This window comes from Myotis brandtii, unplaced genomic scaffold, assembly GCF_000412655.1.
Source record: "Myotis brandtii unplaced genomic scaffold, ASM41265v1 scaffold397, whole genome shotgun sequence".
In the NCBI taxonomy this organism is placed as follows: Eukaryota; Metazoa; Chordata; class Mammalia; order Chiroptera; family Vespertilionidae; genus Myotis; species Myotis brandtii.
The window spans coordinates 3,829,396-3,842,781 of record NW_005365229.1 but is presented as its reverse complement, the minus strand read 5'-3'; the positions used below and the strand labels follow the sequence as shown (position 1 = coordinate 3,842,781).

The 13,386-nt window shown below is 50.3% G+C and overlaps 2 protein-coding genes across 8 annotated transcripts in view; one reads left to right on the top strand and one right to left on the bottom strand.

The window, feature by feature from the left end:
* NUDT16L1 (nudix (nucleoside diphosphate linked moiety X)-type motif 16-like 1) overlaps nucleotides 1–2,169 on the top strand; it is a 4,278-nt gene extending 2,109 nt beyond the window's left edge. The window contains exons 2-3 of the mRNA XM_005872937.2: nucleotides 679–901; nucleotides 1,883–2,169. Coding sequence (XP_005872999.1) covers nucleotides 679–900 — 222 coding nt within the window. The 3' untranslated portion in view covers nucleotide 901; nucleotides 1,883–2,169. The remainder of the gene's footprint in view (nucleotides 1–678; nucleotides 902–1,882) is intronic.
* Nucleotides 2,170–2,437: 268 nt separating this feature from the next.
* Nucleotides 2,438–13,386, bottom strand: part of ANKS3 (ankyrin repeat and sterile alpha motif domain containing 3) — a 34,551-nt gene continuing 23,602 nt past the window's right edge. For 3 of the 7 annotated variants that reach the window (XM_005872938.2, XM_014545108.1, XM_014545111.1), the window contains 10 exons: nucleotides 11,416–11,553; nucleotides 10,804–10,913; nucleotides 8,561–8,737; nucleotides 5,477–5,601; nucleotides 4,867–5,008; nucleotides 4,228–4,400; nucleotides 3,776–3,861; nucleotides 3,188–3,271; nucleotides 2,889–2,979; nucleotides 2,438–2,798 (listed from right to left, as the gene is read on the bottom strand). In XM_005872938.2, coding sequence (XP_005873000.1) covers nucleotides 2,900–2,979; nucleotides 3,188–3,271; nucleotides 3,776–3,861; nucleotides 4,228–4,400; nucleotides 4,867–5,008; nucleotides 5,477–5,601; nucleotides 8,561–8,737; nucleotides 10,804–10,913; nucleotides 11,416–11,553 — 1,115 coding nt within the window. In that variant the 3' untranslated portion in view covers nucleotides 2,438–2,798; nucleotides 2,889–2,899. Of the gene's footprint in view, nucleotides 2,819–2,888; nucleotides 2,980–3,187; nucleotides 3,272–3,775; nucleotides 3,862–4,227; nucleotides 4,401–4,866; nucleotides 5,009–5,476; nucleotides 5,602–8,560; nucleotides 8,738–10,803; nucleotides 10,914–11,415; nucleotides 11,554–13,386 lie in introns of all 7 variants that reach the window. The other 4 variants (XM_014545107.1, XM_005872939.2, XM_014545110.1 and 1 more) reach the window with 4 other exon arrangements.

The window sequence follows — 13,386 nt, the reverse complement described above, 5'->3', positions numbered from 1 at the left end:
CCCACCCCTGGGTTTGGCTCTGGCCCTGCGGAAGGCACCGATGGGTAACACGTCCTCCTGAGGGTCCCCTGGCAGGGCTGGGTGGGGGGGTGACTGCAGCCTCGGGGTAGGGAGAGGGACCTGAGGTGCCGGTGGGAGGCTGGGGCTCCCTCGGGGCTGTGTTCCATCCGCCTTGCCTGCCATTGCCAATCCTGGGGGTGGGGAGTGGGATTGGTTGGGGGGATGGGATGGGGCGGGACCTGCTCGAGGAGGTGGGAAGTTGAAGAGCAGAAAGGGGAACTGGGAATGAAGGTTGGGTTTGCGTGGTGCAGGGGTTGAGGGCTCTTGTGATTTGGGGGTGTTAGGGTCTGGAAGGGCTGGGAGTGACAGTTGCTGTGTTGGGGATTCACCTGCTGCAAGGGGGAGCATGTGGTGTGGACTGGGGGGCTTCCTGCCAGCGGGTGGGAGGCTGGAACATGAGGATGCAGAGGGTGGGAAGTGCATGAGGTGGCCAGGAGAGGGCTGCACTGCTCCAAAGGAGCTGGCTGGCTTCTGCCTCACCAGACCCTGCCGCGGTCTCCCATTGTCCTTGGCAACCTGCTTTCCCTTCCCCTGGCCTAGCAGCTTACAGGCCCCTCCTACCAGGGTTGTGCTGTTGGTGTGGGGGGCCGGCCCCAACTCTGGTCCCCTTTTGTGCAGGTGCTGGGACTGGTGCGGGTCCCGCTGTACACCCAGAAGGACCGAGTTGGTGGCTTTCCCAACTTCCTGAGCAATGCCTTCATCAGCACGGCTAAGTACCAGCTCCTCTTCGCCCTCAAGGTGCTCAACATGATGCCCGAGGAAAAGCTGGCTGAAGCTGTGGCTGCAGCCACTGAGAAGCAGAAGAAGGCCCTGGAGAAGCTGCTCCCATCTTCTTCCTGAGGTTGCTCCTGTACTGCGTCTTTGCCCTCCCCTGGCTTGTGTCCAGGGCTGAGGGCCCTGAAGTCCTGTGGGAGTGTCTTCTAGCGTGTTTCTGTGTGTGTGTAACCCTTTCTGACTGCATGGGGCCAGTGGGCATCTTATCATCTCTGCTGCCTCAAGCAGTCACAGGGCCAGGTGGGACCTTCTCAGGTTGGTCAGTGGGTGGCCTGGGGGTGGCGGGCCTGGCTGTCCAGGCTCAGGACATTCTTATCCACCTTGAGGCTCAAACCCACCTGAGAGTCTCATGGGCTGGTGGAGGCGCAGGCACTGCCTGATTTTCCAAGTGGGTAGTTGCACAGACACTTAGACCAATGAGAACTTGGTTCTCAAGGGGGGTGTCTTTGTCTCAGTTGACTCATTCCTGCATCCTGCCCTCTGTGCCAGCCTCAGGGCCTAGAGGAGAGCCAGTTTGGGTAGGATGTTGTGCTGTTAATTTTAGCTGTTAGCTTTACTGGCTTAAGATTTCCTTTTCTGTGTTGTATGAACTATGGGTGAGGCTTCACTTGACCCCACTGGTGCTTGGTCCCCAAGGGCAGTCAGGGTCATGGGCCCAGCTAATAGATGGGAGTTGTTGAAGGGACAGTAAAGTGGTTCCTCTGCTGCTCTATTCTTTGGTCCTGACTGCAGGCTCAAGGCAGGGCACAGGAGGTTGTCCCCTTCCTTCTCTCACTACCTAAGACTTAAGGTCAGGGCCAAGTCTAAGAGCATTGGCACCACTCAGAGTTACGCTGTCACAGACCTTGTCTGAGGTGGGGTTGCTGTCCACCTCCCTGTTCACCTGTGGTACTACCAGCCACGGACCTCTCTGGGCTGTCAGCTTGGTCTGGGCTTCTGTGCTGAGACCGTCCAGAGAGGCCCCTTTTGTTATCCTGGTGACTGTACCGCTAGGCTGAGCCTGCTGCTCTTTCCTGTACTTTGAAAGCCTCCTTTTCTCCATTCCCAGTATGGTCTACAGGCAGCTCCCAGAGATGGTCTGGAAATACCCGTCAAGTGTGCAGAATGACAACAGCAGAGCCACCACAGGCAGGAAGGTCACCACTGGCAGTCTCCTATGGCCCCAAGTCTGGCTAAACTCAGTGAAGCTACTGGAAAGTCTCCACAGTGCCTACCCAGCCTAAGAAAAGCGGTGCTCCCTGCCCAGCCTGGGCACCTGTTCCACCTTAGAGCCTTGATGAAGCAGCCACACTGGGCGAAGGCACTCCAATCTGTAAATAAAATACCTGTACTTTGCTCCGCTCTCATTTCCTGGGGCATGGGGTGTGCTTGGCTCTCCAGGTAGCTTCTATTGAATCATGGGGGCTCTGAGCAAAAGCCCTAGCTGCTGGGGACCATGGGGTAGGAGGGGTCACCAAGTCAGCACCCCTATAAGCACAGTATTCTCTGTCCTGGCTAGGAAGCCTGGGCCCCAGCCAGTCACTGGAGCTGGGGGTCCTGGCATGGCTTTCCCCTTGCTTTGCTATGTTAGCCAGTACTACATGTGTGACCAGAACTGAGCCCCTCACCAGCTGATCTTATATTTTATTTTCCAGCAAATGACATATGCTGCCCAGATGCCCGTCCTCACCCATCAGGGCAAATCTGAGTGTGGCACCTGTGGTATATGGGGACACGCTCTCTCCCCAAGGTCCTGTCTGCTCTGGGCCTTACCACCAGGTTCAGGGCAAGGCCCTCGTCCTGCTTCTGTGGGGGCCTTGCTGCCTGGCACCAGCCACAGCCTGGTCCTGTCTCTCTGCCAGCTGCTCCCGAGGGCCGATCCTCTGGCCCCAGCTGGGACCTGGGCTGCTGCAACTGCCCACTCACTGCCCTCCTGTCTTCCGGGCACACAGCTTCAGGGTGGATCAGTCACCCAACGTCAGATTCTGAGAAGGAAAAGGGAGGACTGAAGTGGGCGTTCGCTCAGCTCCCAGTGGACCCTGCTGTCCCAGATTGGGTCCTGGGCTGATACTCACCATCCCTCAGACTAAGGCTCCCGCCAGTTCTCTTTCCCATTCAGCGTTTGCAGCTTCTCCAGGCCCTGGGTCACCGAGCACAGCACTCGCCCTGAAGATGGGAATAGAGTCTGCTTTGCAAGTGTGGGCAGCAGTGGGAAGAAGGGGTGCCTCGGGGGGCACTAGGAATGGATGACCTGGAAGGTCAGTAGATTGTAGTGGGGCTGCCCTAGGGGTCTAAACTTAAGGGCTCTTCCTGTTACTCCTGTCTGGTCCCTGGGCGGGGGCGAGGGTCACTGGCTGCCCTCCCAGAGACTCACCCATCTCATGGACTCGGTCCTCCAATGCTCCCGACAGCTGGGGGAGGCTCAGGGCCTGCAGGGAGGCCTGCCAGCCTTTGGAGTCTATGGGGCAGAAGGCTGGGTGAGCCTGGGGTCTGTGTGCTCACAGGCCCTGCCTCTGTCCTGAACTGTTGTGACCAAGAGTCCCACCCAATTGTCAGTGCCTGTGTGACCCCCTTGTTACATCAAAATAGGTTCTGCTTGCTTACCCAAAGCAGTAACTGCTGGTCAGGGCCTGGCCCCAGGAATGAAGTGTGGGGGGGATCACTGGCCTCCCATGAGGCTACGCCCTGGGGTGGACCCAGCCCAGGCTCCAATTGGAGCCTGCAGAAGTCTCTTGAGGTCTTGGATAGCACAGTCACAATGGCCCAAGGGCTTTGCCTCCAACCACCAGGAAGGACATTAAGGAAATGGGCTGAGGAGGGCAGGGTGCCCTCACCCTAGAGTCTGGGATTGTGTTTGCAAGGGGACCTGGGAGTGTAAATGTGATAACCATCAAGACGTGGTAAAACCCAGCCTGAGGAGGCATCTCTGCCCAGTTCTGGCCCAGGACACTGCTCTCCTTACCAGCTGTAGGGAGGGCTGGGCCTAGGGTGGCCCCCAGAAGGGACTCGTCTTGCTTCACTCGGGCTGACAGCTCAGCCTGACAGGCTCTGCAGAACACAAGACCAAGTGCTGGTAAGGGGAAAGCCTGGCAACTGCCTTCCATGGTCCCAGAGGGCAGGGGACGGCAGACATCCCCACTTTCGAGTGTCCCCACAGCCCACCTTCCTGGGCTTGGCAAGCACCCCCGCACCCACCCACACTGACAAGCTCTTGCCCGAGTGAAGGCAGAGAGCTTGTGTAGGGTATGCAGATTTTCATGGCCCTACTTCTGCCTGGTCTACATTGTAGGGAGGAACAGCTAGAATGAAATGGGGCAGGGGGTGGGGAGACAAGGAGTGACTCAGGAGGCCCTGAAAGCAAATCCTTGATTGAAGAATCTGGAGGGAACTCGATCAACTCAGGTGCCTACTCACTGTAGCTGGTCCAGGATGAGAGCAGCATCCTGGGCCAGGGCCCAGGTCTCCTGCAGCTGGGCAAGGATGTCCTTGCGGGTGCTGTCCTGCTCCAGGAGGCAGCTCTCCACCACAGCCCGCAGCTCCTGCTCCTGGGATACCTGGCCCCGCATGGCCTCCACCTCCTCACAGCGCTGGAGAGGGAGAGGTGGGAGGTGGGGCTGGCAGGCCGGCAGATGGGGCAGGCAAGTGGGCCAAGGATGCAGGAGACACAGGCCCCAGGCCATGGCCGGGAACCACCCCCATCCTCTGTCTCTGCCTGTCTCTCTCCTGGAATGGGAGGCCTGTTTCTACCTTGGAGCCTCCCCTGCTTTGGGTCCCTTCCTGTGAGCCCACTGAGGTCCACGCCAGCCTCTTGTTTTCTGGCCTCACCCTCTCTCTTCTCTCCTGTGGATGTCCACCTGACCTCCACCGAATGTCCCATACCTTTCTGGGCCTTCTTCCTGCGGGCCTGCCTGCATATCTCCCCTTCACGGTAGGAGCTGTCATGCTTTCTGCCCTCACTGTCCTATCACTGTGTCCTTCTCTGCAGGTGTGTGACTCCAGACACCTCTCTTGCCATTTCTGCATGTACCCTCCCGCCCCCTGCCTCCCACCTACTTTGTGCAGCTGGATGGCGAGCTCCTGCATCTCAGCTTCCAACCTGTCGGCATAGGCCAGCTCCAGGGCGTCACTGGGGGGGCGGGCACTACTGTGCCAGCGGGCAATGGCAGAAGTCATCTTCCTCTTGGGTCCAAACAACCTATCGGGGAATGAGAAAAGAACCTGGATCAGCATTTGCATGTGCCTGAAAGCTCCACAGACCATGGTTTCCCTAGGAAAGATCCTTGAAGAGGGAGAGTAGCCAGAGGACAGAAACAAAGGGTTGTAAGAAGTGATGACCTCACTGGAGCCCCCCTGCACCTGGTCCCCTTCCCAGCCGGGCTGCTGCTGTCACTAAGTAGGAAACTAGCCAGCTGGCTCCAGGCTATGTTTGCCAACTTGGAAAGTTCTCAAAAGTGAACAGGCAGAAAGTGTCTGGGTTCCCTGAATACAGCACTGAGCCAGGCCAACTTGAGAAGCCACAAGACTCAGGCCATCTACGTCTAAGAATGGAGAAGACAGCCGACCTCTAGAGAAGGCAACTCTCTCTCCAAATGCTGGAAAGCTGCAACATCAGACGGTCCCAGAGACAAGGGGCACGCAGCCACAGATGGCCCTCTGGACTCACGTGATGCCGATTTCTTTCAGGTCGCTCTCAGTGAGGGTCAGGAAGATTCGAAGGTCCACATCCTGTTCCTCAAACAGCTGCAGGTACTTCAGACACCCTATCTGCTCCAACAGTGTGGCAAGGTCCTAGTGGACAGAGAGGCCAGGACAGGTTGGCAAACGGGCAGGTCACAAAGACATGGGGACAAAAAAAGGCACATGATGCAAGGTGGAGCCACTTTTCTCCTGCTAAGTGGGCATTCGTGAGGTCGCTTTTTAAAAAAATATATTTTTACTAATTTCAGAGAGGAAGGGAGAGGGAGAGAGAGAAGCACTGATCAGCTGTCTCCTGCATGCCCTCCACTGGGGATCGAGTCCAAAACCTGGGCCTGTACCCTGACCAGGAATTGAACTGTGGCCTCTTCATTCATAGGTCAATGCTCAACCATTGAGCCACACCAGTCGGGCCGTGAGATCGCTTTTAAGGGGGAGATCTGAGCCCTACTGATCCCCCAAGTTCAGCAGTGGGACAGTGACTTGAGTGCAGGCAGAAGCCCATTCTGCCCCTCCTCCCTGTGCCCTCAGAGAGATATTAGGGAGTCCAGGGACACTTATTTGTGTCTTTGGATCTAGTGTCTTTTCATTTCAGCTTGAAGGACACCTTTAGTGTTTCCTGAAGGACAGGTCTGCTAACAACAAATTTTCTTAGACTTTGTTTACCTGGGGATGCCTTAATTTCTCCTTCACTTTTGAAGGTCAGTTTTTGCTGAATATAGTATTCTTGGTTATTTTTCTTTCAGTACTTTGACTATGTCGTCAGATGTCTTTCTGGTTTCCATGGTTTCTGATGGGGAAATTAGCTGTTAATCTTATTGCAAATCCTTTTGGGGGTAATGAGTCATTTTTCTTCCTTCAAGATTCTCTTGTGTATTTTTTTGACAGTTGGATTATGTTGGTCTAGGTGTGGACCTGAGTTAACTTACTTAGAGTTTATTTAGCTTCTTGGATGTGCAGATTCATGTTTCTATTAAATTTGGGGAGATTTGGCTATTTTTAAAACATTTTTTCTGCTTTCCTCTCCCTCTTCTCCTGGAATACCATATATGCATGTTGGTATATTTGATGGTGGCTCACAGGTTTCTGCTCATGTTTCTTCATTCTTCTTTCTATTTCTCAAATTGGATAATTTCAATTGGTCTATGTCAAGTTTTCTGATTCTTCTGTGTGCTCAAATCTGCTCTTGAGCCCCTCTAGTGAAATTTTCATTTGTTATTATACTTTTCAATTCCAGAATTTTTATTTAGTTCATTTTTATTTATATCACTTTCTTGATATTTTCTATTTAGATGTGGTTTCCTTAAGCTCTTGGAACATATTTTTTAAAACTTATTTAAAGTCTTTGTCTAACTAACAAGTCCAATGTCTGGACTTCCTCAGGGACAGCTTCTACTATTGCCTTTTCTTACTATTTATTAGTTATTCTTCCTTGTTCTCTGCATATATTTTTTCTGTTGAAAACTGGACATTTTCATGAGGCAGCTCTGGAGATCTAATTCTCCTCCCTCTGGGGTTTGTTGTCTGTATTCTTTCTGGTCTGTGGCTACTGAAGTCTCTACTCAGTTAGCTTAGTGATCAGCTGAGGACTGGACAGAGATCTCCTAAACACTAAAACCAATAAATCTCCCAGTCTTTGCCGAACAGCTCTGTGTGCTTGTTGGGGCACATATTCAGCATCAGCCAGGCAGATGAGAATGCTGGCCTAGCCTTTGCTTCCTGCTTGCTCAAAACCCAAGATCATCGGGGGTACTCTCGGGTACTCTTGACCATACCCAACCTTGAGCACATACATGGCCTCTTAGATTCCCAGGATAAGTCAGAGCTTATCAAAGCTCCTCTGGACATCTCCTTCCCCAGATTTTCCTTTTAAGCTTTGTGGTTAATCTTTCACCCAAGCTGTTATCCAATACCTCAGACAGCTACAAAATCAAAACATTTCCCCGTATGATTTTCAATACACGTCCTCCAACGAGAGGACTTTTGGTGTTGAGTAGATAAGCCTGAGTCTTACTAGTATAATACAGTCTTGTAATAAGCATGTCTTCGAGGGAACCATCAGATAGTCTAGTAATGCCAACTCTTTGGAATGAAACTCTGAAAGCACTCCAGCTCTGCTCTACCCGCTCCAGTGGCTGTCACAGCTACCGTGGCATTGGAGAGTAGAAGAATTGGACTAGGGCAAGTTAAAATGCTAACAGCTCACAGTTCTCACTGAGAGTCAGTCATTTCTCTTGAATAAACACTCTCCAGGCTGCTTCAAGCCTTTAGTTTGAATCACAAGTTTCTGGGAAAAAATTGATTCTGGCCACTTTTGCCAGTTTCAATGTTGCCTTTATAGAGGAGCAAATTTTCAAAAGTTGTTACTCCATCATTTTCTTCAACCTACTTTCTGAAACAGCTTTTAAGATTCCAACAACTCTCCAATCAAGATGCATTTAAGGACTTGAGTGGTGCCGCTGCTTGCAGAAGCTGGGAATACAGGCCCTGGAGATAGCTCCCAGGGGATGGGGTGGGGCAAGGAGAAGCCAGCAAAATCATAGGCTTCTAGTGAACAGCAGAGCTGTGACTTGAACAAATAAATGGCAAGTACTCACCTGTGTTTCATCTTGTATCACCTATGCCCACTGAGGGCAAGAGAATTCGATAAACACACATTAGACAGTTGAGCTGTTATGTCACACCTGTAAACCCTAAGATATTGCTTAGCCAGAGTGACCCATAATGAGGAAGGCAGAAACAGCAATTTTCATTACGTACATACTATGTGCCACTTTGTCTCCAACTCCTGAAAGCTCAAGGGGGCTGAGTCAAGTATAGAAATGAGCATGGTAATCAAAGGGAGAGACAGATCTCTCCTATGGGAAGGGACAGGTACAAACCCTCCCACCAGCACCTCTGACCTTAGGAATCCTCTTAGCCCAAGAAGCTTTACAGGTCATTTGGGGAAGAGCCACCACACTCTCTTAACAGTGCGTGGCCCACTGTAAGCACACAATAAATGCCTCACAAATCACAAAGAGTGTAACCACCAGTTTCACAAAGGTCTTACCTGGGGTCCTGAATAGGGGAACCTCTCGGTCTGGGGGGTAGATCCTGGGGAACAGGCCGCCCCGGAAGTCCCAGTGCAGGGAGGCCATTGGTTGTCACTGTTGCTGTAGCGATTCTTGGTCTTCATATAACTTTTAGTTTGCTTGCGAGCTGAGTTTTTACGTGCATTATCTGAATCCTGTGGCAAGAGGTATGTGTGTTTAAAGTAACACTGAAAGACTAATCATCAGGGAAACACAAAACCACAATGAGCTATCACCTCACACCTGTCAGAAAGGCTATCATCAATAAGCCAATAAATAATGTTGGTGAGCAAGTGAAGAAAAAGGAACCCTCAGACACTATTGGTGGGATTGTAAATTGGTGCAGCCAATATGGAAATTTCTGAAAAAATTAAAAATAGAGCTGCCATATGATGTAGCAATTCCCTGTTCTAAGTATTTATCTGAAGAAAAAAAAACCCTAATTAAAAAATATATATGCACTCCTACATTCACTGCAGTATTACTAATAAATAGCTGAGATATGGAAGCAACCTAGGTATTCAACAGATGAATAGATAAAAAAGATGTGGTACATATATACAATGGAATGTTACTTAGCAATAAAAAAGAATAAAATCTACCTGGCCGGTATGGCTCAGTTGGTTGAGCATCATCCCATGTAACAAGAGGTCACCAGTTCGATTCCCGGTCAGGGCACATGCCCTGGTTGTGGGCTTGATTCCCAGTAGGGGCCATGTGGGAAGCAGCCAATCAATGTTTCTCTCTCATAGATGTTTCTATCTCTCCCTCTTCTTTCCTCTCTCTCTAAAAAGAAAAAACATATTTTAAAAAATAAAAAAAGAATGAAATCTTGCTATTGGTAACAATATGGATGGACCTAGAGCAGTGGTTCTCAACCTGTGGGTCACGACCCCTTTCGCGGTCGAATGACCCTTTCACAGGGGTCGCCTAAGACCATCCTGCATGTCAGATATTTACATTACGATTCATAACAGTAGCAACATTACAGTTATGAAGTAGCAACGAAAATAATTTTATGGTTGGGTCACAACATGAGGAACTGTATTTAAAGGGCCAGAAGGTTGAGAACCACTGACCTAGAGGATATTATGCTAAGTAAAGTAAGTCATAGAAAGACATACCATATGATTTCACTTAATATATAACTCCAAAAACAAACAAAACAGAAACAGAACTACAGATATAGAGAACAAGCTAATGGTTACCAAAGGGGAGAGGGGTGGGGAAATGGGAATAAAAATAAAGGCCCTGGTCTGGTGCGGCTCAGTAGTTAGGAGTGTTGGCCAGCACACCGAAAGGCAGAAAGTTCGATTTCTGGTCAAGGGCACATACCTGGGTTACAGGTTTGGTCCCTGGCCCAAGTTGGAACGTGTGTGAGAGGCAACCAATTGATGTGTCTCTCTCACATCAATGTTTCTCTCCCCCTCCCTCCTCCTTTCCCTCCCACACTCTATAAAAATCAATGGAAAAAATATATCCTTGGGTGAGGATTAAAAGAAAAAATGGATAGAGGAAGAGTGCATGAGCTTTGGGATCATCTAGAGCTGGGTTCATATCCCAGCTCTGTTACTAAGTAGTTGTGGAACCTTGGACAAATCCCTTACAGAAAAATAGAACCACAACAGAATTGCTCAAAAAATAAAGTAACATTGAAGTCTTGCAGCTGACGTGGCTGCATCCAAACTGCTCTCTGCCCCATGATTCCAGCTTCTACTCTCAATCTGTGCCACTTCCCTCACAGTGGAGGTAAGATTTGAAACTCCCCCACCTGCCACACAGAGGCTTCCACTGAGGTCACCCAATCCCAGGCGGTTCTCCTAGAGCCGTGATGGTGAACCTATGACACGCGTGTCAGAGGTGACACATGAACTCATTTTTTTTGTTGATTTTTCTTTGTTAAATGGCATTTAAATATATAAAATAAATATCAAAAATATAAGTCTTCGTTTTACTATGGTTGCAAATATCAAAAAATTTCTATATGTGACACAGCACCAGAGTTAAGTTAGGGTTTTTCAAAATGCTGACACGCCGAGCTCAAAAGGTTCGCCATCACTGGTCTAGAGAGTGGCCCCGAACCTGGTATGTCCTAACACAGCACAGACATGCATTAAGTCCTTGTTATGAGACTTGCCCGTCTCAAATGAACTGTTAGCCTCCCCCATGACACCAAAAAAGGGGAAGGAGATGAGAGATAAGGAATAAGGAGAGGCCTCACCTCATTGCTCTCCAAAGAGGCCTCGCTGCTGACTCCCGGGGCTCTCGCCAGGCCCTCGCTGCTGCTGCTGCTCCGCACAGCCCCAAGGTGGGCACAGAAGGCCTGCTCTTCTGCCAACAGTGAAGACAAGGACGCCTGACTATAGGTGACTCCCCAGAGCCTGAGCTGTTTCATCCACAGCCCTCACCAACTCCTTAGTTTACTGTGTTTCATGCTGATTGCCTGGCCAACCCCTCCCCTCGACACACACGGACAGGCGTTTTTGTCTGTTCTGTTCACTGGTAAACCTAAGCATTTAGAACAAAGATTGGCACACAGTGCACTCAGTAAGCAGCTGCTGAATGGACGATACATGTATTATAGCAAAGACATTCCCTTTGGGCTCACCAATCAAGAAGCTAAACCTGTCTGGAACAACTCCCCCAGACCCTGCACACAGGCACAGAGACACTGGCTGGAAGCTGCTTCTCTCTGGGCCATGCCAGGTTCTTTGACTTTCCTCCAGAGCCAGGGAGGAAAGTCTTTCTATGTCTTTTACCCTCTCCTTCTCTACCAGACAGACTCATCACAGCACGAGAGCCCCAGCAGGATGGGGAGGGGTGGCACACATACCCCGGCTGCTGCTGCTGCTGCTCTCCACGTCCCGGTCATTGATGGGGGAAGTCACATCCCGGTAGCAGAAGCCCCTTCCTTCCAGGGGGTTCTCATCACTACTGTTGAAGGTGACATAGCCCCGTGGAGGCACCTGCTCTGTGAACAGAATGGGGCACATAAACCCACACGAACACAAAAGGGAAGACAAGTTCCTCCTTCCCAACGTGACTACCTCCTCAGAGGGACCTCAGCATAAGGGAAGACCAGGATCTAGGCAGGCAGGAAGGAAAATTGTATCTTCCTGGCCATGACCTCATCCACTCGCCACAGTAACCTGGACATAATGTCATGTGCAGTTTGCAGGCGAGGAGGCAGGCTCCGAGGAGCTGAGAGACAATCCTGTGTCCCACAGCAAGTGCATGGTGGAGTCAAAGCACCTGGTCAAGCCTGGTGCCCTCTCCCACACTATGCTATTATTTTCCAAATGAAAAAGAAGGAAATGGGTCATCATGGGAGTCGACATCTGCCACAACATCAACGAAGACTGAAAGGTTCGGCACAAGGAGCCCAAGATCCAGGACATCTTCCTAAGGCTGTTGGTCAAGCTATACAGGTTTTTGGCCAGACAAACCAACTCCACCTTCAACCAAGTGGTGCTGAAGAGGTTGTTCGAGTCGCACCAACAGGCCTCCTCTGTCCCTTTCCCGGATGGTCCGGAAGATGAAGCTTCCAGCCTGGAAGGTGGCCAGACTGGAGGTGTGTGCACTTAGTGTGAGCAGCGCTCCTGTAGCCGCATCCTTAAGGCCAGGGGCAAGATCCTCACCTTCGACCAGCTGGCCCTGGACTCCCCCAAGGGCTGTGGCCCTGTCTTGCTTTCTTATGCATGCAAGTGCCTCAGAGTGTACAGGCATTTCAACAAGGCCCCAGGAATCCCTCACAGCCACACCAAACCCTACATACGATTCAAGGGCCGGAAGTTCAAATGTGCAAGAGGCTGACAGGTTAGCTGCAGCTACAAAAAAAATAACCGCAGATCCTACCTTGTAATTAAGAAGATTTTGGATGCAAAAAAAGAGAGAGTAGGAAATGGTAAGCTGTGTTTACAGACTCCTGAGCCAAGGAAAAAGTGTTCCTTTTAGCTGGAAGCATCTAATCTCACATGCCAGCCTTTATGGTCCCTGGCATCTAAGGGGCACAGGCATCTAAGGGTTTTTTCCCTCTTCGGGTCAGTCAACCCCGGTCAAAAATAGATCTGGCTAAGCAGGAAGGTTGGAGGCCCCGGGCTAAAAATTAACTATAGTAACACCAAATTATACAACCTTTGGACGTATCTGCCTGCAAGAAAACAAGGAGAAAAAGCAGAACACAAACCAGAGTTCCATTCCCATTTTGCCCTGCCCCTTGCCCACAGAAAGTACATTTATTTGCATAAAACAGACTGGCTAACAAAGCCATGTCTACTTATTTTCTCCTTTATACCTTTTTGTAGTTATCAACGCTTTTTAAAATCTGCACATTATTTTAAAATGTTCTTTAATTGTTGGCAAAGCCTACATGTACCGATAAAAAATGTAAATATCACAAGTTGTGAGAAGAAAACTCGCCTGAAATGCCACAATCAAGTCAACTACCATCATTATTTTGGTGAACATTCTTCCAGCCTTCTCTGTGGGTGCATAAAAAGAATAGTGTACAAATGGACTTCAGCCATGGATTATTTTGATAACCTGAAAGAATTCCATTTAATAAAAGCATCTGTCGTATAGCTACACAGATTAATTACACCCCACCTCCAGGGAAGGCGCGCGCTTCCCATGCCCCTACCATATCTCAGGGTGGGACAGGTGGCATGGACTCCTCAAAAAAGAACACACTCTGCCACTCAAAACTAAAACAGGTCGGCCCAATGTCCCAGAGCCATGTGCTTATATTATAAGCACACCGGACAGGAAGGGTATGAACTGCCCTCATCCTGCAGAAGGAGCTTGC